The 14640-nt window shown below is 31.1% G+C and overlaps 4 protein-coding genes across 6 annotated transcripts in view; 1 reads left to right on the top strand and 3 right to left on the bottom strand.

Annotated features, from left to right (window-relative positions):
* Window positions 1–3958, bottom strand: part of LOC106793735 (cyclic AMP response element-binding protein A) — a 24275-nt gene extending 20317 nt beyond the window's left edge. Inside the window, exons 1-2 of one of the 2 annotated variants that reach the window (XM_014760910.1) lie at window positions 3343–3958; window positions 380–625 (exon numbers count right to left, since the gene is read on the bottom strand). In XM_014760910.1, coding sequence (XP_014616396.1) covers window positions 380–445 — 66 coding nt within the window. In that variant the 5' untranslated portion in view covers window positions 446–625; window positions 3343–3958. Of the gene's footprint in view, window positions 1–379; window positions 626–2332; window positions 2510–3342 lie in introns of those variants that run through there. The other variant, XM_014760911.1, reaches the window with a different exon arrangement.
* A 2184-nt stretch (window positions 3959–6142) lies between these two features.
* Window positions 6143–9740, bottom strand: LOC106793728. 2 transcript variants are annotated; one of them, XM_014760890.1, is made up of 5 exons: window positions 9456–9740; window positions 8211–8285; window positions 7772–8090; window positions 7227–7678; window positions 6143–7119 (listed from the first exon to the last, which is right to left on the bottom strand). In XM_014760890.1, exons 3-5 carry the CDS (start codon window positions 7962–7964, stop codon window positions 6568–6570), a joined length of 1197 nt encoding a protein of 398 aa, XP_014616376.1. In that variant the 5' UTR covers window positions 7965–8090; window positions 8211–8285; window positions 9456–9740; the 3' UTR covers window positions 6143–6567. The 2 variants fall into 2 exon arrangements, with proteins under 2 accessions (XP_014616376.1, XP_014616377.1); XM_014760891.1 differs by having other exon boundaries at window positions 8164–8285.
* A 1564-nt stretch (window positions 9741–11304) lies between these two features.
* On the top strand, window positions 11305–12719 carry LOC106793676. The gene is made up of 2 exons (XM_014760817.1): window positions 11305–11371; window positions 12406–12719. Exons 1-2 carry the CDS (start codon window positions 11344–11346, stop codon window positions 12717–12719), a joined length of 342 nt encoding a protein of 113 aa, XP_014616303.1. The 5' UTR covers window positions 11305–11343.
* A 513-nt stretch (window positions 12720–13232) lies between these two features.
* LOC106793726 (sushi, von Willebrand factor type A, EGF and pentraxin domain-containing protein 1) overlaps window positions 13233–14640 on the bottom strand; it is a 27570-nt gene continuing 26162 nt past the window's right edge. Inside the window, exon 37 of the mRNA XM_014760889.1 lies at window positions 13233–13333. Within this exon, the coding sequence (XP_014616375.1) occupies window positions 13302–13333 (32 nt within the window). The 3' untranslated portion in view covers window positions 13233–13301. The remainder of the gene's footprint in view (window positions 13334–14640) is intronic.

The raw sequence follows: 14640 nt of genomic DNA on the forward strand, positions 1-14640 counted from the left end.
ATAATATATATATATTATATATATATATTATATTATATATATATATATAATCTTGTGTGATGACGAATAATATAACGAATGAAAAAAAGATAGAATAGAATAGAATAAAATAGTTGATCGTGAAATAACGGTGCACGATTTAAAATAATATATATATATAGTGTTTCCGTTATTTTAGGTCGCATTAAAACCGAATCGAAGTAACTTTATGGTCATGATCGTAGAAAACGTGTATTGTGTTTCGTGTATTCTGTATAGCATGTAAGCTTTCAAAAGAATAAAGATATGGCATATAAAGGCCAAAGAGAGAAAGAGAGAGAGAGAAAGAGAGAGAGAGAGGGAGAGAGAGAGAAAGAGAGAAAGAGTGAGAGAGACTCACTGGTTCTGTGAGGTAAGACTCCCACAATTCCCTGAGATCGCTGCTTCCCACATCGTAGAATTCCATGATGGCTAGTTCTCTTCTTTCTATTCGCTGATCTTTCTCCGATCTGCGTTGTCTATCTCTGTGTTGTCCTCAATCAATCTCACATACTTGAATGCTCATTTACGCCGTCTAGAACCTCAAACACCGGGACATCCTGGATTTTTCTTTAAACGACACCGATACTTTTGTCTATGGTAGTATCTGCAAATTAACGAGAAATAAAAAATAGATATAATTTAAAGATAATGTTAAGAATTGAATAAAAGTTTCAAGGGACACGTATGCGTACGTGTATATCTTAAAGATAGTAAAAGATTTATCAAGATTCATTTTATCATTTATGTTAAGATCTGTCGAATGTGATTAGAAAAAGAAATAGAAATTCTTAAATGATTGTACGATAATCGTTTAAAAAATGTAAGGAAAAGAAAATATCTCGTTAAATTGGATATGATCATACCAATATAAATACTAACTGACTAACACATAAATTTCAATCATACGGAGATTGATATTTTATTTATTTTTAATCACTCAGAGTATTTTAATAACTTTACCGATCATTAACAACAACTTAATCTCAAATATCTACTGTAATTAATTAATTACTACGTTAATTAACGAAAAGACGAATAATCGTTGATAGCGAATCAATTTATTTGACATTAAGTATCGTTGATTTGTATTTGAAAAAGAAAGAAATAATAATGTGAAAATGAAAGTAATTTTTGATACGAATGATAATATATTCATGCATGCGTTTATAATATTTTTCAATGATATTTAAAACGTACGTTTTTGTTGCGTTGTATTATAATAACAAGCAATACAAATCGAGACAAATCGTAACGCGTTGTAACGAGATCAATGGGTACGTATTTTATGGGTTAAGTACGACACGATGCCTGTTCGATCCGTTGTAGAATAAACTAGAGAGAATAATAGTAGAAGAAATAAAGTGGGGATGTGTTCTCAACATGAAGTATGTAAAACAAACGGAACGAGAGTCCAAGTTTTACAATACATATCTATATACATACATAATTTCATCGAAAGTATTATTTTGTTCGATTTAAACAAGCTTTGATTTTATTCTTTTAAAAAAAAAAAACATGAACAAAAAAGAAAAAGTTCCTTAATTCAAAAGTTAATATAATTTAATTGCAAAATAATTTCTACACATTGGAAAAAAAAAATAAGTAGAAGAAGAAGAAGAAAGTTTGGTACCGAGGATATATTCGGATGTTTCATTTATTTTTCTCTTCTATTTTTTTTCTATAAACAACCGAAGAAAATAAAAAAAAAGTAAAAAAAAAAGGTAATGAGGTCAGATGCATAAAAGACTATAATAATCTAGTATCTTTTTTCCCTTCTTCGATCTGGCTTAACGGAGATACGAGCACGACATTTCCTCCCGATAAAACTCGTTTATTATAATCACTGAAGAATGACAAACGTTCCGTTCCACGTGAGAAACGTTCCTATATACGTTTTACTGGAATATATTTACATATTACACGTGTAGCAAAAATAAAAATAACAACAACAAAAAATTAAAAACCGAACAAACGTACAAACATACAAATGTATAGTAAACCAAAAGTTTGTGCGTTATATTGTGTTGAAACTACTTTGAAACTACATAATATGGATTGTTTTCTCGTACAATTTACATTAGAAATATTAATAAAAAAAAAAAAAAAAATTGTCCGAACACTTTTGGTTCACCCTAATATAAAACAACAGAACAATCCTTAAATTATTATCGCTAGGAACGCGTGTATATATATATATAAATAGATTAAAAAAACGTAAATATTGAATGTTTCTTTACATCATCTTCTTCCCCCCCCCCCCCCCGAATATATATTCTATGTATAAAGAGAGTGCACTTGTTGAAGCACTCACTACTCGGATAGGTGCGCGTTCATCCGTCCTGAGCAGAGAAAAAGGTCAACGTGCGAGAGCCGTGGACAGTGACCGAGGTGTATGCGCAAGAGAAGACGATTCGTTCCTGGCATATCGACGAGAAACTGAGAGCTTACTCTTCTCACAACTATATAACGGTGAACATAATAATAACTTCAATAATAAAAGGCACGATGTTTTTTCGTTACAAATTTTTTTTATGATTTATATCTCGTATAATATAAAGTATAAAAAAAAAAGTTGATTTTGATAATAGAAATAACACAAGACGACACATTATGTAGTACTGTTAACACCTTGATACCGGAATATAACGGATCACCACTATGTCTTATCAACATCGTTAAGTTATCTCACGTTGTGATACTTAAAAAACTTATACTATGTACATGTATATACTTCTTCGACGAGAAATATAATCGCGTTTCGAATCGGTCCTTTGCAATATCATCACATACATGTATGTATATATATATATGTATATAAATGTGGTATACGTGCTCGCACGAGTATAACATCAAAGAGAAACATTCAAAGTAACATCGTCAAATTCCCGGCTGGATTTCTGACCAGAGATTGTAAGAGGAGGAAGGAAAAGTAAAAGAGGTGGGAGGTGGTAATATGAAAGGGTGGTACGGACAGATTCGCATCGGACACGATACCACCAGATGGTACATACATGCATGTTCTATACAAGCTATTCTATCTCACTCTCTCTCTCAATATCTATCCATCTATCTCTCTCTAACTGTTTTCCTCTCTATCTTTTATTCACTCGGAAACAGAGATTTCGCGGGTGTGTGTGCGCGCGCGCGCACGTGGAACACGTGCGGAATAACACACGACGGTCACAGACGGTTAAACACCACCTTCCTATCACTATTACCTTCGCTTACCGATTTTATTATAATCACAAATATGAAAGAAAAAAATATTAATATTACACGTAAAAGAGATAACAATATATAGTTCGTTCAATATTTACTCACCAATAAAATACGCTCGCGAGGAATCCCCTTGTTAATTGTATTTGTTGTTTTTTTTTTGCTTTTTTTAACTGCAATATGCCGTAAGAATCATCCAGATGGGGAGGAGGAGGTTACGCGAGAACACACGGGGAGGAAGGTTTGAAGAACGATAAGATGGGAAAGACCGAAGTCGATCGAAAGGACGAAGGCGCCGGTCTGTTTTTCCTCGAGGAGGAGGAGGAGGAGGAGGAGGAGAGGGGGAAGCTGTGAAACTAACAGCGCGGGGGGTAGAGGCAAGGTGAAAAGGGTAAGAGAGAGGAAGAGGAGGAGGGGGTAGGGCGACAGGAGGCAACAGGGGCCAATCAGGGTGGGTGGGAGGAAGGGTGGGAGGAACGGGGGGATGATAGGGAATGGTAGACCGGGTGAATTTTCACGTAGAGAGGTTGCGCGACAACACACACACAGATATGATCGATCGATCCCGACGTGGTGTCGTTCTTCGGAATCGGCGGTTCCTTCTGTTACTGGTAAAAGACGGCTCCAATTGGATGCGGAACCTCTCCTTAATCTTTTTCTCTCTCTCTCTCTCTCTTTCTATTCCGTTTCCACTTCTTCCTCCTTCTTCTTTTCCTCTTTAATCTTTATTATCTTCGTTCTTCTCCTCTTATATTCCTTAATGTTCTCTTTTTAAAAACACGCCTAAAGCAATATATCTATCTATATATATATATGTATATATATGTATATGTATATGTATATGTATATGTATATATGTACGGGGGAAAAAAGTAAAGTGTAAGAAGACACGCGTTTTTCGTTTTTCGCCGATGGCGTAGTACTACCACCGTTCCTGAGTAACGTCAAGAGACTAAACCTCTTGCTATGAACGAGAAAGAGGATTGTCAAGGGGAGGGTGAGAGGATAAGGGCGAAGAACACGGACGCACCCGCCTCCACGTACTTTGCCGCCGCGAGTGCGCTTCTATAACCGCGCACGTGCTGTCTGTATTACTGTATCACCACGATTCGAGTTAATCCGACCAATAGCGTACGACCACCTGTTAGATGTCCGCTCCGACGCAACGAGTTAAACGTTATCGACCAATAAACGCGCGCCTTTTATTCTACTCTCGACAAATCGTTACAGACTTTTAGCTAACTTTCTTTTGTTTTCTTATTTTTCTCTACGTTTGGATTCGAAAATTCGCGGGCGGTATTTCACCTTCTTTATAAATCGATAAATACAAATGATATAGATCTTTTTTCCGAAAATTTTTCTGTTCTTTCTTTTACTTTTTTTAACGAAATTTTAATTAATAATAAAGTAAAATCTAAGAATAATATAATTTGTCCATTGTTAATATAATAATTCATTTTTCTGGATTATAATACATTTATCTATTTTACGCGATCGATTCATTGTGAAACATATTGCATGCTGGTAAAGAGTAAAGATTGAAAATTAATGCGGGTATTAGTCATTTGTCGCCTGTTAATTTAATGTATGCGGGTATATATACCATTCATACGGGCGTATCTATTAGAAATTTTTTAAAATCAATTTTTCAACGTGTGTACGTGTGTGATCGTTAGATTTATAAATAACAAAAGAAATGCGCGGATTAACGTAAATTTCGTATTCGTTTAAATTCGAAGCAAACGAATACAAAAAATCTTATAAATTTATAAAAGATAAATATTGTGTAGATAGATTTTTTTAAGGATTCTTCTACATCAAATATTAAATCATCCGTATTCATAATTTATTTGCGAGACATTTATCTTACGTTAGTATCGTGTTATCTCAAATGATAATCACTTATCGTTCTTATCGCAAAAAATGATATCAATTTCTTGGAAGAGATTACATATTTTTGTAAAAAAAAAACTTTCATAATTATTATACAATGGAATTCTATTTCAATTAAATTTCTAAAATCGCTTGGAATATTGATTACATCAGATGCGGTTTTTAAAATAACTTTTAACTTCCTCATGATGCAAGATTTTGTTTGATACGATCAGATGTGAAAAAAACATAGGACATAGTTAAAATGAGCAATCAAACTTATATAATGATCTATGAATAGAATAAATTGAAAATTTCTGATTATACATTGCTTAAGAACATTTCATAATGGAGATTAAATTTCCCCACTAGGATTTATTTGTATTAGACATTATATTCTATAATGTTAAATATATATATATATATATATAATAGAATGAAAAGATTTTTCTTTCATGCAGTTAGTTTACTTCTTTTTTTTTTTCTATACAATCGATCATATAATTTTTTTATGCGCACGTGAAATATTTGTTTAAAAGAAATTTTTTTTATTACATGCTCCTTACACATTTACATCGTGCAACTATTGTAACATTCGCACAATTAAAAGAAATGTTATCATTATCGATCTGAAGCTATTCTATCATCAAGTTTGTTTTAAATATGTATATATATATTTATATATATATATATATATATATATATATATATATATATATATATATATANCAAGTTTGAATGCAGATACACATTGAACCGATTTGAAATAAAAGGACATCAGGGGTTCGTTGTGGTCAGCAAAGTATATATATATATAAAAAAAATAAAATAAAATAACAAATAAAAGCCTATATAATATATATAAACACACACATATATATATATACATAAAAATATATATATATATATATATATAGAATTCTTTTATCAGGTACAATACAAGGCTGAACAAACCGTGATTGTGATTTTGTTCCGATTAAAATTGAACGGAAATATTAACCGTACATACGAAACTTGCTTCTGTTTTCTTTTATTTTTTTTTTTTAATTAAGCAGTACGTTTCTAAATATCATGAATTTTACTTAAAGATACTAAAATCGAATAACATTGCATGTTTAAAGCCTTAATTCCGATTTAAATAATTTCCGAAACAGTGCTTGATGTTTCGTGCTCAATTAAAATATACATGTATGTTTTCTTGTATATATAATATGTAATTAATATTTTTCAATAATAAAATATATTTAAATTCTTCTTATATAACATACGTATAACATTTTGCTAGGATTATAAAGAATATATGAATAATCTATCCCCAGAATTCCCATTGGTTATAAAAATATGGGTTCTAATAACATTCAAAATAATATAACAATGTAAAAAGTAAAAAATAAGTAAAATAAAATATGCAAAAAAGATTAATAATAATAGATAAACTTGTAAAAGATAAAAAAGTATTCAATTCTCTTTCTTTAAAGCGGATTGCAATAATGCGTTCCGCATGGATATTACCAATTTTTCAAGTTCTTCGACTTTCATTTTTAATATCTTATTATCTTTTTCAAGTTCTAGTGCTCTTACTGCCATTTCCGTTTCTTTAGCTTTCTTATTCATTCGTGATTTTCGTGAAGCTTCGTTATTTTTTTCTCTAGATTCTCTGTAATTAAAATTATCTGCTACTCGACTATCTGAACTACTGGAATCTTCGATAGATAATTTTCTTTTTTCCCGTTTAACGTTCGAATATTTTTTATCTACTTTGTTAGTGTTTATTATCGTCCGCGTTCTTTCGGATCTTCGTGATGTAACTGGGAAAGTAGTGTCGGACGATGATGTTATCGTTGAAGTTGATCGTGTTTTTCGACGAACTTTATCGACTTCCATATCCACCTCAACCGCTTTCTCAGTATTCTGTGAAACTGATGGTAATAGTTCGATGGGCGATCTTGAATTGAATACCGTTGATGTGTCTGTGGATGTGCTACCTTCTCCTGGTGAATGTGGCTCATCCTATAAATAACGGCAAATTCATTATTTTCCACAATATGTTCTTTGATACGTTTGCTTTAATATTAATAAAATTAAAAAAATAATATAACATTATAAACACTACTCACTTCGCAAAGATATGAAAGTAAATCAAATGTTCCCGATCCACTAGTTTGAACTGTATTTAACATATCCCATGTTTCAGGTTGATTATTATTTTCTGTTGAATCGAAAGTATTTTGGCAAGCATCATCCAAATCAAGATCGTCTATGCGTTGTGAATGAAATGATACATTAACATTAGAAGTGCTCATCTTGCTATTACTAGCACTGGTACATGCTTTGGGTAATTTTAACAATGTATTATTTGATTCCTTATATTCTGCTTCGTCGAGTTGTTTTTTGTAGTTAAAAGAAGAGTTTGATGAAGGTAACAATGGTTGATATTTGCCACCTGGAAGCTCCGTTTCACCAAACAAATTCATTTTTAATCTCCCCTTTTCCTCGTTTTTCCCCTTTGTCGCGTTTTCTGATATCCCCTTTCCCAAATTCGAAACGCTCTTACCCTCGTATTTAGTACCTAAACAAAAGAGACGAATTGTATTTTGATATTAATAAGAATAATTTAACATGAAATTAAGCGAGAAGAGTTATTTCGTTATAATCAACTTACCTGACAGTTTAAAAGGAACCAATTCACCTATAGGAAAATCGCATGGAGTCTGGAATTGGTCCATGCACCAAACGCTTAAATCCTGAAAGTTCTCCTCCCACTCGGGAAATGTTGTAATACTGTCTTCTTCCATTAATATGTTTGTTTTGGTTTGTGGAAAAATCCAGGGCTCCTTGAACAGATCTGATTCCATTGTCGGGCTTAGCAAAGGAATGGTTTCCACCTCTGTAAGGGTTACAACTTCTTCCTCCAGTGGCCGCGATCTCACGCCACGAGAAACAGATGATGGTTGCGGCAGAGGGCTGCATGGCTTAGGAACCTACAATTTTATTTGCCCATTGGATATTATGAGCTTGAAGGAATCCAATACTAGTGTAATCTCCATTCAATACCTCTTTCCATATATAAGACCCAAATGCACCAAGAAAATACCACTTACGTTATTTGCGCCTCCTTCCTCAAATGAAATGTTGCTGGTTGTTTGAGTTTCGAAAATAGGAGGGATTTTTAAAGCCTAAAACAAAATTTATTTTATATAAACTAACGATAAAATTATTAATTAACGTTTATATAACCAGTCTGTTATTTTTATCTATTGAGCAAGAAAAAAAAAAAGCAAGAAAAATCATACAATTATTAACGCAATGCAGTCGTTTCGATATAATCATTATAATAATAACATTATAACATAAATACTCTTACTAGAGATATCAGAAAATCCTATTTGATCTTTATCAGTCAGTCAAATGAACAATTTCTATGGAGTAAAAACTTGATATCAGTGATACCAAGGAAATTATCAAAAGATTGTTCATTTTATCGCATTGCGATCAATAATATCGACGTGTTTTTCACTACTTTCTAGACAAATATGATAAAGTAATAAGTATATATAAAAAAAAAAAAGGAAAAAACAGGCATTAATGCTAAATGCGACAATGCATGTATGTTTTGTTCGTCGTCAACGAATGGTCGATAGGATAGAACGGAATATAATAAATGTTGTAGATTTTCGTACGAGAGAGTCATTTTAAAAAAAAAAGAAAAGAATTTTTATCGAAAATGTAAATTCATGCTATTACAGAAAAAAAAAGGAAAAAATATTGCTTTTTAATACGTGGTTATCTAAAGTAAGTAATGTTGTTACGTAATCGAAAGCGCCGACATGTGACTACGTTTTCAAGAGACACACGTTATATCATGCTTCTCTGCCGCCTCAAATCGATAAGCAGAGAGAAAAGGGGGAAAAATAAATTTTCCACTCGTGTCGAGTAAGAAAAAGTAACGAGACAAAACAAATAATCGTTCGAAATAAATTTTGCAAGTAGAAAATTTCAATGTTTAAATTAAGAATTAAACTTTGTTCGATAGAACACATAGGACGATGTTTTTTAATATATTACAACGACGCATCATTGTAGACCGATCGATTAACGAAAGAAGGTAAGCAAGTACTTAAATAAAGAACTATATATGCATATATACATATATATACATGCATAAAAGCCACTACGTCGCAATTGATCGTTTACTTTCGAGAACTATCGAAATTATCGAATTAAATGGTAAGAGACATGAATACTGTGCGCTGTTATATAACATGTTTTTGCGTAGCTTTAAGAACGTAACGAAAAATAAGAGCTAAGGTGAAAAACGTAATTTGCACGAAAAACAACACACTCACCCTCCGGGAAACGATAAACGTAGCTGCGCCTTCCACTTAGGGGGATGCAGGAAAAAAAGACTGAATTTTAATAATGTCCAAATAATAGTAATGCGTATGGTCGTATTCGTACGATGTAATGTATATTTTTTATTTTCTTCTTGATGTTTTTTAATCTTCTTCTTCTATCTTCTTTAAATCGATGTCACACGTATATATTTATATATATATATATATAGTCTTACTTTTTATCAAGTAAAGAAATGTGTCGTATAGAATTAAATCTCAACGATTTCGTAGATATTTCTGAAGAGACGAAAGAGAACGTTTCTCTTTAATCTACCTTCACGAAATGCGGCTGGCCTGTGCCACATCTGAGATTCTAAAGACTCAACTCATACCACCACGTCACAAAATGGCGCTACGCGCGCTCTCTCTGACGGTTTACCGTTTAACTACGTCATCGTTGACCAATGATAACCCTTCTGATCACACCATTAACCAATCGAAATGTTTACGAGATACCACCTACGGGGGAAATTGACACGTCATTCTCGGAATACGATGATGCGCGATAAATTGATATTTTTCTCTCTTTCTATTTCATTTACGCACCATAACGACCCATCACGTGTTTATGCTAATAAATGTTCTTTTCTTTCCAATTCTTTACTTTTTTCGCTTTCTCTCTATCTATTTCGTTTTTCCATTTTTCTTCTTCTTCTTCTTTCCTTTTAATATCATCTTTATCTTTTCCTCATGATTTATATTCGTCACTTTTAATTCTCTCCACTTACTTACAATTCTAAAACGTTTTATTGCAGTATCTTTTGAAGAAGAATTTTTCTTCTTACGGTATTGACAAATTTTCAACTTTCATCGCTTTATATCTCGTTCTTTTTCTTTTTTTTTTCATATTTTCAATGCGCGTAAGCTTAAAAATTCTCTTTTACTTGAATTCCGTCTCGAGATCGAGTTATTTATTTAGAAGAATAAAATAAAGGTTAGGATGATACGTTTAGGAAACAATGGATGTATTTTAGGAAAAAAACTATATATGTATTATTCGTATCCTGCTATTTGTTTGTTATTGTTTGGAGTTTTCGTAATTGCTATGTATACATAACATACCTACTTCAAATCGACGGATATAATACGTTAAATTATTTTTTTACTACGTAGTTCAACTTTTCTTGTGAAATGAAAAACAAAAATTTATAAAATAATTTTTCTTTTGAATAAAATTAAATGCGCCAGTAATATTTGTTCTGATCTAACACAAAATAAAAACTTTTCAATAATGTAATATGTATATATGTGTATTATATATTACAGATAATATATATATATATTTATAAAGAATGCATGCCTAAATTTAGAGAGAAAGTATAGAATTTTATCGAAATAGTACTCTTTCGTAACCTTACATAAACAAGGTGGTATGTTAAAGGCGTTAGAAATGAATAAACAGAATAATTTAAATTATGAAGATCGACTAAAGGTATGCGAGAGTTTAGTAACCAAAAAACCCAGCCGAACGATCCGTGAGAAAGAATGTGATGAGGAAAAAAAAGATGATAATGACTCACGTATTGGTCCAATCTGGTTTTGCTCTAGAGAATGTTTTCAAAAGGGTGATTTTTAAAAATAATTTACATTCGTTCGATATAATTTTAGTTTCTTCTTGCTATTATGACTGAAAATTATGAAAATGCTATGAAAATTGGTACAACAGGTAAAATTTTTATTCATACTCTTAACCTTTAAGTTTTGGTGTCATTTATTTAGAGATATAATTGATGATACTTATTATCTTAGTAATTAGATTGAATGATTAATATACTCGAAATATTTTTTTTCTGCTTACACAGTTTTAAAACAGAACCCGAATGATCTAAGGATATTGAAAATGTTATCTGCTGTTAAAGATAAAATCGGTAAGTGTTATATAAAATTACAATGAGAAAAAGAGTATAAGTATTTTATAAAAATTTATTTTATATTCTAACCAAAAGCTATAAAATTAGGTTATATCATTTCAAGGTGTAATCAAATTACCAAAATAATTATAGGATTATAATTATGTTTATCTTTATTTTATAATTATGAAAAAAATGAGCTAAATGACTATACAATTTGTAATCACTCTGACAAAGTATACTATTTATAATCTAAATAATTATTCTCTTAATAATTATTCTTTGCTCGTTTAAACGTACAAATATTCTTCTAATCTTATCATCCGTATGCTTATATTTCATCGGACTATAAAATTATCGATCGTGTATATGTGTATATACAGTAACAAACAAAAATATTGGCACAGACTAAATTTTCCTCTAATCATTCTTTTACGAATTGTTTATAAGTACAAATTTTCATTTTATTTTATTTTTGTAAAATATCTCAGCAGTCTAAAGTTTAATTATATTGCAAATCAGGAAAAGTAAATTGATATAAAATCCTACAAAAAAATAACAACGTATGATGGTTCGTATTTAATTAAAAAATACTTTTAATTATTAAAAGCTCTTATATTTTTAATCATATACTTATTTAATCGCTATGGTTTAAAATGTATTTAAACATTAGATTCGGGAGATGTACTTAATAAAAGTATTAAATAAATAATCGTATTTTTTGTTTTATAAATTACAAGAAAATTTAATGTGTGCCAATACTTTTGTTCGATACTGTATACATAGATATATATTTTCGTGATTTCAAGTATCATTTTTTCCGAGAATCACCGTTGTATATTAGTGCGTGATTATATAAAACACTCATACATACATACACACACACACACACATTCATGCACCATCATGTTTAAAGTAAGCAAACACACAACCATATATACTTGTGTGTAAAAATATGTGTAGGCGTGTCTCGAGAATCGGTCGAGAAGAGACGGCTTATGACGTTTTTCTTAATTTCGTATGCGTCGAACATGTTATATTTCTATTGTTAGCAGTAAACAGTCTGGCAGAGTCTGTCGCCAGTGATTCGGATGAAGATATTTCCAATGAAGAAAATATGCAAATAAATATTGATTCGAACGATCTTGACTTCGATATAAACGATGAAAAGAATAATAAAGATTACATCGGTATAGATACAAACCAGTATTGTCAGAGATCACAATCGGTATCATCATCGAAAAACTTGTCCGATTGTATTAAAAAATATCTTCTATCACGTATCGGCATGGAAAAGAAACAAGGGAGCTTTGTATTTAAAGAAAAAATGTATCGAGTAATACCTATGAAAATGAATAGAAATTAAGGTATTATTTTTAACTCTTTCATCAATGCTTATTAAGAAATTATACTCATGTTTGTAAAAAATATTATATAATGATTTTTCTAGACTCGTGTTAATTTGAATTTAAATATGACTACTTGTATTAAATCTAATGTATCATTATTTATACATACCTATAAGTGTGGGGATGTATAATACGTATGTATAATACAATACATGGGTGTAGAATAACGTTTCAAATGGTAATATGTTAAAATTGAAGATACACTGGATAGAAGAAAAAACGTCACAAAAACATACAAAAAGTCGTATAATTAACAATTTAATTTTTGAAAGTCTACATTATTTTGTTTATGGTACACGTTGGACCCTGTCCGAATTGAAAATTTGGACAGGATGATAATTAAACTTATTATATTTTATGAGTGATTATGATTGTTTTTTTTTCTTTTTTTTTTTTTTTTTTGTTAAATACACATAAAAATACATGACAATAAGCAAAACGGGGTTTGTCATATTAAATTAATATCTTNTTCTCTCTCTCTCTTTCTCTATCTATCTCTCTATCTCTTTCTCTCTCACCGTGGGGGCAGGGACGACGACTCACTGACCTTCGCTGTCACTATCACTCTTGTCTGGAAAAATAAATGTTCCTTCGTCACTAACGTTAAACATGGCAAATATCTCTGTGGATTTGGCCGAGCTAGAATATTTGCGTAGAGTAGATATTTTTTTTTTTCGAGCGAGCTTAGCTTCGGTGCGGTAGGATGAGAGAAATGATCCCTTTTTTTACTTTTTTTTTTACTTTTTTTTTTTTTTTGTTAAATACACATAAAAATACATGACAATAAGCAAAACGGGGTTTGTCATATTAAATTAATATCTTGGATATTTTTTATATGACACACTCCTCGTGTTCGTTTCTGTTCCCGTATTTTTTAATTGAAAGAAACAAAAAAAAAAAAGAAAAGAAAGAAGAAAAAAAAAACTCTTCTTCATTGAGACACACTTTCGGTATACAACGTTAGAACGTTTTTTTTTTTTTTTTCGATTAATGAATAATAATATAAGGTAGAGAACGCTTAGGTATCTATTATATTACAACGTAATACATTATTTATAATAACAAAATATAAATTCACTTATTTATAATGACCGTTTAACATACAAATACACTCTCGTTCGCACCAATAATCAAAATAGGAGTTAATCAAGAGTGTGCGTGTAAGTTATATTCGCGCGTGCTTGTTACTTATCATCTAATTGGTATTAAATTACAAAAATTACAATCTCGTTTACGTAGTCTCTTTGTTTCATTTTCATTTACTACTCGTGCGACTTCTCGTTTAACTCCAGAGAAAAATTAAAAATGATTTAATCGATGGATTTGGTGTTGGTGAGATGTTGTTGGTGGTGGTGCCGAAACAATGATCATCAATTCAAATTAATCGTCGTTTCGGGACCCGATTAATTTCATTTCTTTTCCCCCGTAGATTTAATGCGCACTTTTAATCGTAGTGTCACACAAATGTTGTGTTTATAATTTCTTTTTTCCACATGGGTCACGTGATTTAAATCAAACAGAAATACGATCATACTTCTTCTTCTTCTTCTTCTTCTGTCATGGATGAATACACCGATGATACACCGTGGAAACTCTCGTTGCGAATAATACGTCGATAGGTGATCGTTCTTTTCTTTCTTTTTTCTTTTCCATTTTAATGATTTTTTCCATTTAGTTTAGTTTTCGTCCCCTACGCGTAGGAAGATAATAATAAATAAAAATAACGTGACCCATATTAGACCCCACCCGAGTTAATAACTTCTTTCCTCGAAAAGATTTCCCTTCTTAAGTTTTCCGCGTACTCGAGAGCATGTGTTAGTGCATTAACTTCAACTCTTTCTCTGTAAAATTTTTCTTTTCTTTCTTTCTTTCTTTCTT

This window comes from Polistes canadensis, unplaced genomic scaffold, assembly GCF_001313835.1.
Source record: "Polistes canadensis isolate GaletaPanama2010 unplaced genomic scaffold, ASM131383v1 scaffold_17, whole genome shotgun sequence".
NCBI classification, from domain to species: domain Eukaryota; kingdom Metazoa; phylum Arthropoda; class Insecta; order Hymenoptera; family Vespidae; genus Polistes; species Polistes canadensis.

What these genes read in the sequence shown, in the direction of transcription:
- LOC106793676 (XM_014760817.1), top strand. Translation starts at nt 11,344, where the DNA reads ATGTTATCTGCTGTTAAAGATAAAATCG. An exon ending in TGCTGTTAAAGATAAAATCG is followed by an intron (nt 11,372 to 12,405) that starts GTAAGTGTTATA and finishes TTCTATTGTTAG; the next exon opens with CAGTAAACAGTCTGGCAGAG.
- LOC106793728 (XM_014760890.1), bottom strand. Translation starts at nt 7,964, where the DNA reads ATGGAATCAGATCTGTTCAAGGAGCCCTGGATTTTTCCACAAACCAAA. An exon ending in GGTTCCTTTTAAACTGTCAG is followed by an intron (nt 7,679 to 7,771) that starts GTAAGTTGATTA and finishes TCTTTTGTTTAG; the next exon opens with GTACTAAATACGAGGGTAAG. An exon ending in TACTTTCATATCTTTGCGAA is followed by an intron (nt 7,120 to 7,226) that starts GTGAGTAGTGTT and finishes CGTTATTTATAG; the next exon opens with GATGAGCCACATTCACCAGG.